This window comes from Botryllus schlosseri, chromosome 9 (assembly GCF_051294905.1).
Source record: "Botryllus schlosseri isolate E-star chromosome 9, Bs_hap1, whole genome shotgun sequence".
Classification (NCBI taxonomy): Eukaryota; Metazoa; Chordata; class Ascidiacea; order Stolidobranchia; family Styelidae; genus Botryllus; species Botryllus schlosseri.
The window spans coordinates 15429040-15444098 of NC_137244.1; the positions used below are offsets into that span (position 1 = coordinate 15429040).

Below are 15059 nucleotides of genomic sequence, written 5' to 3' on the forward strand. Positions count from 1 at the left end.
TATTCAAGTGGTCGAATTTTCAGACTACTTTTACTCCGCGAAACTACTTACTTTTTTCATTGGTTTTGTGAAGTACGAAGTATTTTTTTGTATCGGTTTGTTTCACTTTTGCTAGTGAAATTACAATGTCGACTGGTCGAAATAGTCACATTATGGTGGTTTAGCAACATATATTTTCCAAAATTACTCTAACTGCAGTGTCAAGCTACTTAGCGTTGTCGCGAAGATGCAATGATTTTCTGCTTAACATATGGGACACATGTTACTAAATCTATTCCTCAAAACTATTTACTTGAATACTTTTGAAATCACTTATTTACTACTTCCGATTTGAGAGCGTTTAATCATAGTGTCCTACAATGGTGTGAACACAAGCAAATCTCACGGCTCACTGCGATAGGGTACGTCATTCTTGCCATTTGACCAAAGGCAATTTACGGCACTGTTTAGACTGGCGTTTAGAGAGCGAAATTTGATAAAATTGCTTTCAATCGAAAGCAACCGTGGTACTGATTGTGAAAATAATATTTTTTTGTGCTCGTGGTCCTGGAAACTGCCCAAAATCAGTCTCGAATTTTGCATTGTAACATAGTTTTGTGACGCAGCAATGCTGTTTATATCTGTTATGAACTGGTATTAGTAATGGGGATTTCCCCACACCAAGATTGGCGGATCATCACGGCCTGCAGCCAAGAATATGTTAAACAGCACGCTGTAATCGCTTTTCTTTGTCTATAAACAGTTAATACTGACACTAAATTGACTTCACAGGTAAAGCCCTACTCGCTCTTTCTCGAACACTTGGTCATGGCGAAATGGCGGAGAACCTTCCCGCTGCAACGCGAAAAAGCAGATGCCCTTGCACGCTACATCACAAGAGGCCTGTCGCCTAGCACGCGAAAACTGAGACCGAAATTGTTTCTCGCGGTTAGACATGTCACGGCAACAAAATTGGAACGAGCCTCCGTGACGCAAAACGACGACGGGGAGTCACAAATTCGAGACGACCTGCAAATCATTGCATCGTTGCTGAGAAACGAAAGGAGACAATCAGTCCACCCATTTTCCTCCCAACAGGATGCCGCAACCATCCTTTTGAGCATGGCAGAAATTTTGGATTGAGCTGAAACGGGGTCTAATGTTAACCTCATCACCAGGCTACAACGGTATATTACCAACATCTGGAATATTCGCAAACCAATGAGTTGTTACATTTGTTCGGTTAAATATAATAATAAACTTAGGCAATATAACAAGATTCCATGATAAGGATATGCAGACATACATCAATACAATCTAATTTGACGCATGGTATGCTTGTAAAACATTGCATTGCATTAGTTAAAACACTATTAGCTTTCTGGAAACTGAGCAACAGATATTTTGTGCAAGACAGAACTACACGTAGACAATAATATAAAAAATATGATTATGAACGAGAAAAAAATGCAATTTGTTACAAATCTTCAAGTGCTTGACAGTTTGCAATAAGGTAGTATGCAGCAATTACAAGTTAATATCATGGTTTACAGCAATACATTTGACATTGGGCCAACAGCAAGCCCTCCTGGACCTTGCATCATGCCGGAGTCGGGTCCAAAGCAGTTTGACAGAAGTGGGCCGCATCTGTTGGACACATCGGGCCCCATGGGTTTGATGAGCGATTCTTGCAATAGAGAGTGATTTGAACCAGAAACAAGATCTGGATTCGGGCCGGAGGGATTACAGCGATTACGCGAGACATATCCAGAGGGTGCCTGCTTCTTCGTGAATACACTTTTCTCCACTCTAACTTTCTTACGGGCTACTATCTCAGGTATGGTGTAAGCCGCCTGTTTGGGTATGGATGTTGATGCTGTAACTGATGTTGTTGGAGTATATTCAGGTGCCTTATATTGATTTTCATCGTTACCGAAAATCACTGGTTCGAGACTTGCCGACCTATATTCAGTACTTTGAGGAAGACTAGAACTTCCTGGTTCATCTTCGGTTGAAGTTGCAGCTGTATTGGAGGTTTTAGCATTCACAGAATCCATAGAAATCTTCAGTACCGACTCAGCCAGGTCTGCGTTGTAATCTGTCCCTTCCAGCGACATCTCAATTATTCTCTCAGAAAGACTCGGAAATTTTCGCTTCAGCTCATTCAATCTGCGTTTTTTCTCGGTTTCGGTCAGTTTTTTGGGCGAAGTTAACTTTTTCGGGGCTTGTTGAGGCTTTGGCTTACTCGCTTTTTTATACCCCATTAATTCCAAAGCGGAGCGGGCATGCTGGATCACGTTACTGTTGTTAACGAGAACTTGCTTAATTCGTTGTTCGTTTGCAGAGGGATAATCGAGCAGTAAAGTCTTCACATGACGAGCAACTGGTTGGATCACTTTCTTCTTGTATCCTTTATACATAAGCGCTCTTTGGACTGCATGAATATCATTGTCATGCTGGATCAGGAGGGACTCGGCAAACGATTGCGAGACAGAAATGTGTTCGGAAGTCAGTTGTTTAGCAATTTCCGAATCTGGAATCACTTCCCGCTTCATTTGATATCCAATTCTTTGTAATTGCATCTTCGACTGCATGAAGTCGTTGGATTTATCTATGAGAACCTGCTTGATGATTTCCGGATGGGCCTGCGGGTACTGCGCCTTGAGATTCGCCAAAAAGTCTGCTCTTGGCACAACTGTCTGACGAGGAGGGTTCCTAGGCAGCTCCCAGTGAGTAGTCCTGGTGGTGTGATCGATATAAAACCATCTCCCACGACCGGGATCCCATTTAGCCTCCCATCCCTCGGGAAGCCTTGACTGGATCACCCGGTTGCTGCGCTCAGCGTAATTATTCATTTCAGTGTCGACTTGTAATACTTCAAAAAACTATGACAAAAGGACCAAGTTACAAGATTAGTTTACCTTCTTATCCACCATTAGCAGACAACCAGACGTTTATTTCAAAAATGAAATATAATATTTAATTGAATTTGCGGTCAGCTCAGCGATACACCCAGTGGCGTATCCAGGGGGGGGGTTTAGGGGGTCGGAACCCCCCCTTTTCAAAATCCTAAAAATTGATGTCAAATATAGCCTCTAATATTTGCTAATTTATTAGTTTAACATATTCGTTTTTACGTATGAGAAGGCGAATATGGCGTCTTAATGTTATTTAAGGGGACTAAAACCCCTACAAAAGATTGGAATTATGCGCCGAATTAATCGAAGGGATAAAATAGGTCATTATATTTCGCTAATTCCATACGAATTCTGCGCTTGTTCAGCTACATTTCAGCTGTGGCAGTTGCTGACGTGCTCAACTTTCTTCCCTCGATTTCTCTCTCGCCTTGCTAAAACGAGAGACGCATTTTAGGAAAATCTAATCTAATTGGCCGACGCGATACGTAATTGCAAAGACGAAATTGTCGGCAATCAACATCGCCCGCGAATTCGCTGCACCTGCTCGCCTTGAAATCCTAATTAAGAATTGCACGGCGTGTTGATTGATCAGCGAGACGCAGACATGGCGGCACCAGTACGACAATGCTGTTCTCAAATCCACATTGTCTTCGCGATTATTGGCGAGAAACGGCCTACGATTGACATTCACATTTCAAAATACAAGCCTAGCAATCCACGTTCCCGATTGTTAGGTGGCTTGCTGTCGTCCAAATACAGGCCTATGTTGTCGCTGAACGGGAGAATTGAGTAGGCCTAGTAGTAAAGTTAACCTAATTATATCAGCTGGCAAGTTTCTCTGTCGATCAAGTTATTAGCCCAGTGTGTACTCTGTATTAATTGACTCACTTGCGTGCTTGCAATTAAGGTCTAATTATGTTCGTGCGTACTACACGCTCAGCCATCGAAAAGCACACATTCGTGTACGACGTACACCGTTCACACCACACCTCTCTGTGGCGATCGCGATCGCCCTCGTTTATGATACCGCCCTATTCCGCGCTTGTTCGTCCGCTGCGATACTACCGGCCGTGCGCATAATATCGTCAAAACCCAACAAAATCGCGCATCTCTGGCCGCAACTAGGCGCTTGAAGACGTGCGGCGTTTGCCGGCTCATCATGACTAAATGTGAGCATTTACGAATTTCTTTCAATCATACCTTAAAAGAAACGCGATTTTCAGGTAATATCTGTATCGTATTCGTACATCTCCCACTCACCGCAAATCTCTATTTATTAAACTATAATAATTCGTAAATATTCGCCATGGTGTGGAGATGAGTAATTGTAAGAATGACGTCATAATAGCCAATAATTTCGTAACGCAAACCCCCCCCCTTTTTCGCGCTCTGGATACGCGCCTGGATACACCGTAACCAATATGTCATCAAGTCGGCTGGCTACAATCCACAATCACTGTTCCCCATGAATATGCTGAAATTTATGGTGCTCAACTTCATAATTAGTGATCGTTGATATATCGGTGAAGATCACAAGTGTAACTTCTTGCACAGAAATATATATCTACGCGAGAATTGAACAATTTGTTATATGGCAGGGTTTAGAGTAGGGATTTTCTTTTAAGTATCTTCCGCGCCTTTTTAGCAAAACTTTCATCCGCACAAACCAACCTAAAATCACAGCCTCTTTCTAACCATAATCTTGAAAATGTAATAATAAGAGTGCGTAAATATATATTCATTCCGGATGGTATGAGAGAATTTTTTTATAGGAGCTACGATTAGCGGTGCAAGTTTTTACAAATGCGTCGGAACAACAAAAGCTAGGCATCCACTGTACTTGATATCCTACCAAGTTTATTTGAATTATTCCGCGTCAGAAAAAGTGAAGGAGATCACAATTTTCATCCGCGCAAGTGCGTACCATCCCACACTGTTGAAAAGCACTGGTTTAGAGTCGTTGGGTTCGCAAATATATTGAGTTTTGTCGCGAAAAGAAAACGCCGAGAGCGAAATTTGATAAATTTGGTATCAATCGAAAGCAACCGCGGTACTGATTACATTACAACATAATTTAAAATCAGTCTGTGACACAACAATGGCGTGTATCTGTTATGAGCTCTGAGCTGGCACATCACGCAAATATCCTGTATTTTGGGGATTTCCCCACAACAAGAATGGCGGATCATAACAAAGTCACTCAACTATGTCATAGGCCTGCAGCTATGTTACAACACGCTGTAATCGCTCTATGAACACTGAACACTGAACACTGACACTAAATTGACTTCGCAAATAAAGCCCTACTCGCTCTTTTTCGAACACTTGGTCATGGCGAAATGGCGAAGAACATTTCCGCTACATCGCGAAAAAGCGGATGCCCTTGCACGCTACATCAGAAGAGGCTTGTCGCCTAGCACGCGAATAATGAGACCGAATTTATTTCTCGCGGTTAGACATGTCACAGCAACAAAATTGGAACGAGTATCTGTGACGCAAAACGACCTATACAAATCATTGTATCGTTGCTGAGAAACGAAAGGAGACAATAAGTCCACCCATTTTCCTCCCAACAGCAGGATGCCGCAAACATCCTTTTGAGCATGGCAGAAAATTGGGATTGAGCCGAAACGGTCTAATGCAGGATAGGGGTCTTCAAAAATGACTTTTCTCTCAAATCGTACTGGCTACTTGATAAAATTGTTAAGTTACCTAATTTAAGCCACACACCAAATTTGGCTCAATTCCAACCAGTAGCCGCATTGCTACAGGAGAAGAAAGTTTCTATTTATTATATAATAATAAATAGCATAAAATTTGAAAATTTTCTGTTCACCTCATGAAAGTGTTAGGTTGCCTATAGAAACCCCAATACAGCGCAGTTCTCTCAACATATTTAGAGACGGGCCAAGTTACCGCAAAAGAAATAATATTTTATTGAAGAAATACAAATAGAATACAACAAAAAAATCATGATCATCACTTTCATTCTATTTTGAACTATGAGCTGCGCACGATACCTGACAACACTCTTCAGCAACTAAAGCAGATGTGGCCAACCTTTCCGCTATTCAAGGCCGCATTTCGATCAGGGATATCTAGAAACTAGAAATCCCTGATTTCGATTAGGCTACTTATGTTAGCTATGTCCGCATTCTAGTGCATAGTCGTAATGAGCTAACTGGAGGCCAACCCACGCTAGACTGTCCAAGTGTCCAGTGTCCATGTCCATTGCCGGTGAGCTCCGGACTAATCTATTTACTGCTATCGGCTGACTATGCATACCACAATCGTTAGTTACGAATATAAACATAGGCATTCGTTGACTAGTCGCGCAAAGCGCGAATTTGTTTCATATTCTTGAGTGAATTTCGCCATTATTACAAGTATAGTTTCACATATTACTATCAAATATTTATATTGTCAGCCCATGCGATCAAATTCACCGGTAGAGTTGATGCCGGGATTTGGGAGAGTTGTTAATGCTGTACTGCATCTTTGGGTCGTGTTATTAGTCTCCTTTGCTGTATGCTGTTATTTCTTGACCTTCCATCAGGATTGTCGGTATAGTGGAAGGATATTGGATTCGGCTAAACGCAGGCCTACCAGAAACACATTTCCTTCGTGATGAGGAGAACGCGATTACAAATTTTTATTTCCTTATGGGGCGCATCAATTTTCCTTGGTGTTTGCATCTGTACTGTGTGGATCAGATTACAAAGGACAGTACTATATTGAAATCGAAAATCAACTCGCATAGAACCGCGCCTAGCGCGAGGAAAATTTAAAGAATAATTCAAACCTCTGATTAATTAGAGAGTCAATTCGTAAATTCAATTTACCTATTGGCGGCTGCCAACACGTCCTAATCGAAATAAGTGTCGACGGCCGCATAATTTCCCTTCTACTGCCGCAGATTGGCCAGCCATGCTAAATAATCGATATTGGGGTTATCTAGACGTTGTACTTGCTGGAAAACCATCTCGTAAAGCTCAGTATTTTGAGGCGCTAGAAGTCGTTTTCTAAGCGTCTCGGTCTTGACAGTGGTGGGCCATTGACAGAGATGGACGGTGATCAAAGTAGTCTATAAAGCTACTCAAGTAGAAGTACTCATTTAAAAGCAACATAAAACTACTTGAAGTAGAAGTAAAACTGACTGACTTTAAATATACTCAAGTAAGTCAGTAGTTGTGAAAACGGTCGTAATTCGTTCGCATGGACTGTCAAAGGATGCGAATTTAGCTATGCGGAAGGTGTAGAGCAGTGGTTCTTAACCTTGCCCACAGCGCCCCCCAGGGGGCGCTGGCGATTTTGAAGGGGGCGGAAACGCTCAGGGGGAGATATGGGGGGCGCTGGGCTCAGGGGGGGCGGTATGGGGGGCGCTGGAGAAAAATGGCTTCGCAGTAGATGATGTGGTGGTAGGACATATCCTTAACGAGTATTCAGAGCAAATTAACACCGAAAACTTCATTATATATAGCCTACAAAATACATATAGGTTTAATTGTCCATGGGCGCCTAAATGACTGGCATCGAATGTTCCTGTCTTGGCAATCTGAACCCCAGAAGACGAATTCCATCTGGTAGGGAAAAATTATATGCCAGTGAAGAAATACCAATTTGAAATCGTGTGCGTCTTTTAAAGTTTAGTACGATTGGGCGACAGGGATATCTAAAACTAGATATTCTCGCGTTGGGTGATTCTATATTTTTTGATATAGCAGACAGGAGGTCACGAAATAACATCATGCAACGAAGTCATAACTACGGGTTCGCCCGCCCAAATATGTTTAATTATTAGTTACGGGCCCTACAGTTTCCAAGACATCTGACAATGTTCGCTTTAGTTTTGATGAGTCTGCGCACACTCAACAACTCACTGCGCTGACCCTTGGACAACAGTGCGTAACGACTAAAAAAGGCCATAACTTAGGATTTGTTGTGCGCAACGTAGATTTTCTGTGCGCAGAGACCGTGTCAGCACTGCGCACGTGCGCAGCTTAGAGGGAACATTGCACCTCACTCAGCTCTACCGGTAAATCTGGTAACGTGAGAAGAGAGGACAAGAAATTGATAGCAGTATATATGCAATTCCCTATCTTACTGACCAATTTTATCATGAATTATCGAAAGTTTTCGCGCTTCGCTAAACAGTACAGCTGATTCCGTGTCAAAAGCGAACAACGTGATGGGGGGCGGTCGGTTTATCACCCTATGGGAGCCTAAGACCCAAGTTTTTTTAGGGGGCCTGACGAAGTGCCGTTTCGTTCCTGTCAACGGGTATACGCCCGAAGATGTATAATTAATATTGAGGTGCCCTACCTTTTCAATCACACATCGCTCAGCTTTACCGGTAAATCTGTTTACGCGAGCAGAGAGAGGATAAAAATTGATCTCAATATACATGCAATTACCGATCATATTGACCAATTCAATGATTAATTAGTGAAATTTTTCGCGCTTCGCGCGTATCGGCCAGAATAGCTGCCTCAGTAAATGGACACCAATGTAGATGACTAGTATCAGCAAATAGCGGATAGCCAAATGGGGTCTGGGGGCAAAGCCCCCCTGGAAGTTTGTTTTATCATCCGATGGGGGGCTCAAGACCAACGAAGTGCTGTTACGGCCCTGGTAACGAATTAATTGTACCTACGGGCACGCCCGAGTATGTTTAATTATTAATTACGTGCCCTTTATTTTCCCATACAACAGCTCACTCAGCGCTACTGGTAAATCTGATTACGTGGGCTGAGAGGATAAAGGGTTTATAGCGACTTATATATGTAAATACCACCTATTCATCCATGCATTATAGAAAATTTTGGTACCTAGGGCGACCAGGCCACGCAAACTTTGTTGACCCTCGAAATCACCCTACGGGGTTCTTGGGGGCGAAGCCCTAAGTTCGGTTTATCACGCTATGGGTGCGCAAGGCAATCCTTTTTAAGGGGGTTGAAAAAGTGCTGTTACGGCCCTCCCTCTTACTCATTGTCTTTATTACATTCCTTACAATATGAGGTTGGGGGGCGCTGGAGCACGATCATTTTTGAAAGGGGGCGCTGAAGGAAAAAAGGTTAAGAACCACTGGTGTAGAGAGTTTGATTCATATTGATACATCCTAGGATGTATCAATTTTTTGCGATACTAATCCTTTGCTCACTCGAACTCGAATACCCCGTTTTAGAACATATCATGGCATGGCGCGCTCCCCCATATTACAAGGCCCGTAGTTTAGTCGAAGAGCAATACGTATAAGTCATATCGGATACGGTATTCCCGATTGGTATACGTTACTTTCAGCGATTAGTTTATGTTAATAAAAATATATCGGATCGTAAAAATGTCACATAGTGTAGCTATATTTTCGAAAAATAGAGGCATTACTACACTTGCTTTTATACTTCATCGTGTATGATCTCCAGAAAAAAAGAACTGAAACTAATTAGAAATTAAAGTACTGGGTATTGAAGAGAAATACCAATACTACTTCCAAAATGCAGAAAATATATTTTATGTCTTTTGTCCAGAAAGTTTAAACAGTGTTCTTCTAAAACAGGTCTAACGCACAACAAGTCAGAGTCCACTTTTCCAGATTAGGACATACGCCATGGGCTGCTAGATTACGATATGATAGGTGATTGCTAGATTGCGAAACGGTAGTTTCCAGGGCAGTAACAGCACTTCGTCAGCCCCCCCCAAAACGTTTGTCTTGGGCCCCCCATAGGGTTATAGACCGAACTTCTGGGGGGGAGGGGGGTTCGCCCCCCAGACCCCCCTCCGGCGTTACACTGTTTACCGATATTCATTGGGAGTTTGTTTAGTGAATCAGCTTTTGTCGTCTAAGCGCGCCAAATTTCTAGAATTCATGATTTCATCAGTCAGTATGATGGGGAATTGCATATATTGTTATCAATTTTTATCTTCTCTCTGCTCACGTAATAAGATTTGCCGGTAGAGCTGAGTGAGGTGTGTTTGAAAAGGTAGGACACTCAATAATAATTAAACATCTTCGGGCGTATACCCGTTGGCAGGAACGAAATAGCACCTCGTCAGGCCCCCAAAAACGTGGGTCTTGGTCTCTCATAGGGTGATAAACCGACCCCCTCATATCACGTTGCTCGCGTTTGTCACGAAATTATCTGTACTGTATTGTAAGCCAGCGCGAAGCGCGAAAATTTTCGATAATTTATGATAAAATCGATCAATCAGATCGGCGATTGCATATATATTATGCTATCAATTTATTGTCCTCTCTACTCACGTAATTAGATTTAGCGGTAGAGCTGAGTGAAGTGTCTTGAAACGGGAGGGCCCGTAAATCACGATTAAACATCTTCGGGCGGGCGGACCCGTTGATATGACTTCGTTACATGATATTATTTCGTGACTTCCAGTCTGCTATATCAAAAAATATAGAATCGCTTAAACGTAGGCTTCTAAAGAGACGCACACGATTTCAAATTGGTATTTCTTCACTGGCAGAAATTTTTTCCCAGCGGGATGGTATTTGTCTTGTGAGGTTCAGATTGCAAACGCAGGAACATTCGGTGCCAGTCATTTAGGCGCCTATGGACGATTAAACCTATATGTATTTTGTATAGCCTATATATCGAAGTCTTCGGTTTGCATAAGGGCATAGACCTTTTCGGCCGAGCTTTTCTCGCTGCCGATCGTTCTGGCACACTTCTTGGAGTCACATGTTATATGGCCTAAAACTTGATTGTATATCATGGTGGGTCGTGGCACGGTAATGGCCCAATACCCAATAATATAGAAAAATGGCTACTGGAATTCGCGCGCAGCGCGAAAAAATTTTGAAAAAATTGCATAAATTTTGAAAAAAATACTCTATGATTTATGCTAATTCACGAAATAATTTTGGGCCCCCTTCGAGCTCAGACCCCCTCAATTGGGGGGTTTGGGGTGCGGCAGTTACGGTGCTGGTAGTTTCAAACGTACGCGCCATATTTACTGTGATGAAATATTTCATATGGGCGACAATGCAGCGTGAAGGGAACCACACAACCCGATACCTAAAGTATATTCCCCGATACTTTCATGAAAACATATTTGTCACTCCATATATGTATCGTGCACGAAGCGCGACGAAGTCTGGTCTTGACTTAACTTTTATGAAAATTAAATGCTGGTACTCCGCGAAAACAGCCCCAAAATTCGTCAGGCTATCTTTCTGATTGGAGGATTACACTACTTCTACTTGACAAACTAAAAATAGTGAGAAGTAAGTGAGTAGATCACACGTTGCAAGTGGACGCTAAATAGGGTGTGAAAGCAACCAAGATCCTAATACAATTTTACAAAGCAGAAATCAGATTTACTTGAGTAAGTACCGCAAGTAGCGGAAAACGACTTGAGTACTTTGAAAAAGTAGAAGTACTTTGTTACTGACCACCTTTGGCCATTGCACGTCAAGGCAATACGGCCTTGGCCATTCATATCGGCAAATTCCTCCTCCATGGAATATTACCATCGCCGAAGCGATATCAGCTAGTGAGGGTTAGTGATATTTGGCACGAGAGAATGGCTCATTTCGAACAACAACAACAACGTTTCAACTGAAATCATCAACAGCCTTTTAAAATGCTGTGCTAAGTGTTCTTCGTGTTCGTGACCCTTGAACCCTGCTCTAATGTTAACCTCATCACCAGGCTACAACGGTTTGTTACCAACATCTGGAATATTCGCAAACCAATGAGTTGTTACATTTCTTTGATTAAATATAGCAAAAAACTTGGGTAATGTAAGAAGATTCCATGTTAAGGATATGCAGAGGTACACCAGCACAATATAATTTGACGCATAGTATGCTTGTAAAACATAAACGAGTCATTAGTTAAAACACTATTAGCTTTCAGGAAACTGAGCAACAGATATTTTGTGCAAGAGAGAACTACACATACACATTAATACAACAAATATGATTATGAACAAGAAAAAAATGCAATTTGTAACAAATCTTCAAGTGCTCGACAGTTTGCAATAAGGTAGCATGCAGCAGTTACAGATTATATCATGGTTCCCAGCAATACCTTCGACATCGGGCCAACGGCGAGTCCTCCTGGACCTTGCATCATGCCGGGGTCAGGTCCAAAGCGGTTTGACAGAAGTGGGCCGCATCGGTTCGACACATCGGGCCCCCTGGGTTTGATGAGCAATTCTTGCAATAGAGAGTGATTTGAACCAGAAACAAGATCTGGATTCGGGCCGGAGGGATTACAGCGATTACGAGAGACATATCCAGAAGGTACCTGCTTCTTCGTGAAGACGCTTTTCTCCACTCTAACTTTCTTACGGGCTACTCTCTCAGGTATGGTGTAAGCCGCCTGTTTGGGTATGGATGTTGATGCTGTGACTGATGTTGTTGGAGTATATTCAGGTGCCTTATATTGATTTTCATCATTACCGAAAATCACTGGTTCGAGACTTGCCGACCTATATTCAGTACTTTCAGGAAGACTAGAACTTCTTGGTTCATCTTCGGGTGAAGTTGCAGCTGTAATGGAGGTTTTAGCATTCACAGAATCCATAGAAATCTTCAGTACCGACGCAGCCAGATCCACGTTGTAATCTGTCCCTTCCAGCGACATCTCAATTATTCTCTCAGAAAGACTCGGAAATTTTAGCTTCAGGTCATTCAATCTGCGTTTTTTCTCGGTTTCGGTCAGCTTTTTGGGCAGAGGTGACTTTTTCGGGGCTTGTTGGGGCTTTGACTTACTCGCTTTTTCATACCCCATTAATTCCAAAGTGTAGCGGGCATGCTGGATCACGTTACTGTTGCTAACGAGAACTTGCTTAATCGTTTGTTCGTCTGCAGAGGGATAATCGAGCAGTAACGTCTTCATATGACGAGCAACTGGTTGGATCACTGCTTTCTTCCGGTATCCTTTATCCATAAGAGCTCTTTTGACTGCATGAATATCATTGTTATGCTTGACCAGGAGGGACTCGGCAAACGATTGTGAGAGAGAAATGTGTTCGGAAACCAGTTGTTTAGCAATTTTCGAATCTGGGATCACTTCCCGCTTCATCTGATATCCCATGCTTTGTAATTGCATCTTGGACTGCATGAAGTTGTTGGATTTATCTACGAGAACCTGCTTGATGATATCCGGATGGGCCTCCGGGTACTGCGCCTTGAGATTCGCCAAAAAGTCTGCTCTTGGAACAACTGTTTGACGAGGAGGGTTCCTAGGCAGCTCCCAGTGAGTAGTCTTGGTTGTGTGATCGATGTAAAACCATCTCCGACTGCCAGGGTCCCATTTTGCCTCCCATCCATCGGGAAGCCTCGCCTGGTTGCCCCACCCAGCGTAATTATTCATTTCAGTGTTGACTTGTAAGACGTCAAAAAACTATGACAACAGAATCAAGTTATAAGATTAGTGTACCTTTCTACCCACATCCACCATCAGCAGACAGACTTCAAGAAGATTTCAAAAATAAAATAAAATATATCATTGAAATTGTGGCCAGCTCAGCGATATAACCAATAGGTCATCAAGTCAGCTGGTTACAATCCACAATCACTGTTTCCCATGAATATGTTAAAATTTACGGTGTTCAACTTCACAATTCGTGATCGTTGATATCGGTGAACATCACAAGCGTAAGCTCTTATACGGACATGTATATCTACGTGAGATTAGGACAATTTGTTACGGGGTAGGGTTTAGAGCAGGGCTGTTTAACCATTTGGAGAATTATCCGTGCAAACTAACCTAACACTACGTGCCCTTTCGAACCATACTTCTGATTATGTAATAATAATAGTGTGTAAATATTTAGTCATTCTGGATTGTGTGAGACAGTGTAAGCTATGATTGGAATCATCATTTGGACCCACTATTTCTATGCGGAAATGCTCCGGAGCTGATACATGCGAAGAAAATACCCCCAGAGATGGTCCGGACCTGATATCTGAGCACTTAATGAACCAAGACATGCTTCAGTCAGACGTGATATCTGAGCCCTAGACACGCTGCAAGCAAACAATGTGTGACCTTTATATGACCTCTATGTCTGCCTTTTTGTGATATCTGAGTATATCCACGATTTCACGGGGCCTGTTTAAAATGACTGAATCAGAAATATCTTCACCTGATACAAAATGATCATAAGAATTGGGATTAAATGCCTTTTTATATTTTCAATTACCTTTGCATCACAAAATTCGTTAGTCCTTCGGAAGACCCATTGCATTCGTATATAATCAATGTATGCAGAAGCCACGAGATTTGAAAGGCAATTTATTGCAATGATGAGCCTTAGTTCTCGCTCTCGGTACGAGATAAGAAGTGAAATATCGATCAGTTCAGTTTGATATTACTAGGAATTTTCATCAATTCAAAACACCACAAGACTGCGATACAATAAAAAGATATGTCTCGAAACAACTTGGAGTTGGAGTATAGTCTTTGAAATCAGACACCCAACCTTGGCCTAGGCGACAAATCAATAGTTGACCACATAAGATAGTACCATAATCCGCGTGACAATTACAACACACACGTAAGCCACAATCGCAGTACAAGACTACCGGTATAGAAAACAAACAAACATCCGTAGGTTAGTTATCTTTAGCTAATATCGAACGCCCAACTAATCTTCTCCGCACGCTATTGTTTATAGACAATAGAAATGATTCTGCCCTGTCTATTGCTCTTTGGTGACAGCTAGTGAAAATGAAATGTTGCAAAATGCAAATAATATAGCCGAACTCAAACCATATCAATTTACCACGTAGCTACCAGAGATGAGCGGATTTGAAATTTCTATGTCCTAATCCAATCCAAATCCGAACCTTCAAATCCAAATCCGAATCCTAATCCATACCTTTTTCATATTCAAGTCCATGTCCATGTCCAATCCTAATCCGATTCCAACTGGAAATTCAGAAAAAAATACCAATTTATGCAATGAAGGGATTCGAAAATTTTCTTTCACAACCAACGATTCACTTGATTCAAGATAACTTAGTAACTATAAGTACAATAATAACTGATCTGAATAAAGTTTGTCGCCATTCGCCACACGACATTTCAATCTCCCAGAAAATAGGTAAATCCAATCCAAATCCTAATCCGTTCCGAAAAAAAGGTCTAAATCCAAATCCAATCCGAATCCGACAAAATTTCACAAATCCTG

The 15059-nt window shown here is 42.0% G+C and overlaps 2 protein-coding genes across 2 annotated transcripts in view; one reads left to right on the top strand and one right to left on the bottom strand.

Annotated features, from left to right (window-relative positions):
• LOC145446218 (uncharacterized) overlaps positions 1 to 1312 on the top strand; it is a 28958-nt gene extending 27646 nt beyond the window's left edge. Inside the window, exon 27 of the mRNA XM_080324457.1 lies at positions 772 to 1312. Coding sequence (XP_080180583.1) covers positions 772 to 1122 — 351 coding nt within the window. The 3' untranslated portion in view covers positions 1123 to 1312. The remainder of the gene's footprint in view (positions 1 to 771) is intronic.
• LOC145446702 (uncharacterized) lies at positions 1181 to 14514 on the bottom strand. The gene is made up of 2 exons (XM_080325052.1): positions 11927 to 14514; positions 1181 to 2864 (listed from the first exon to the last, which is right to left on the bottom strand). The coding sequence occupies exons 1-2, from the start codon at positions 13235 to 13237 to the stop codon at positions 1527 to 1529; spliced, it is 2649 nt and encodes an 882-aa protein (XP_080181178.1). The 5' UTR covers positions 13238 to 14514; the 3' UTR covers positions 1181 to 1526.
• Positions 14515 to 15059: the final 545 nt, after the last annotated feature.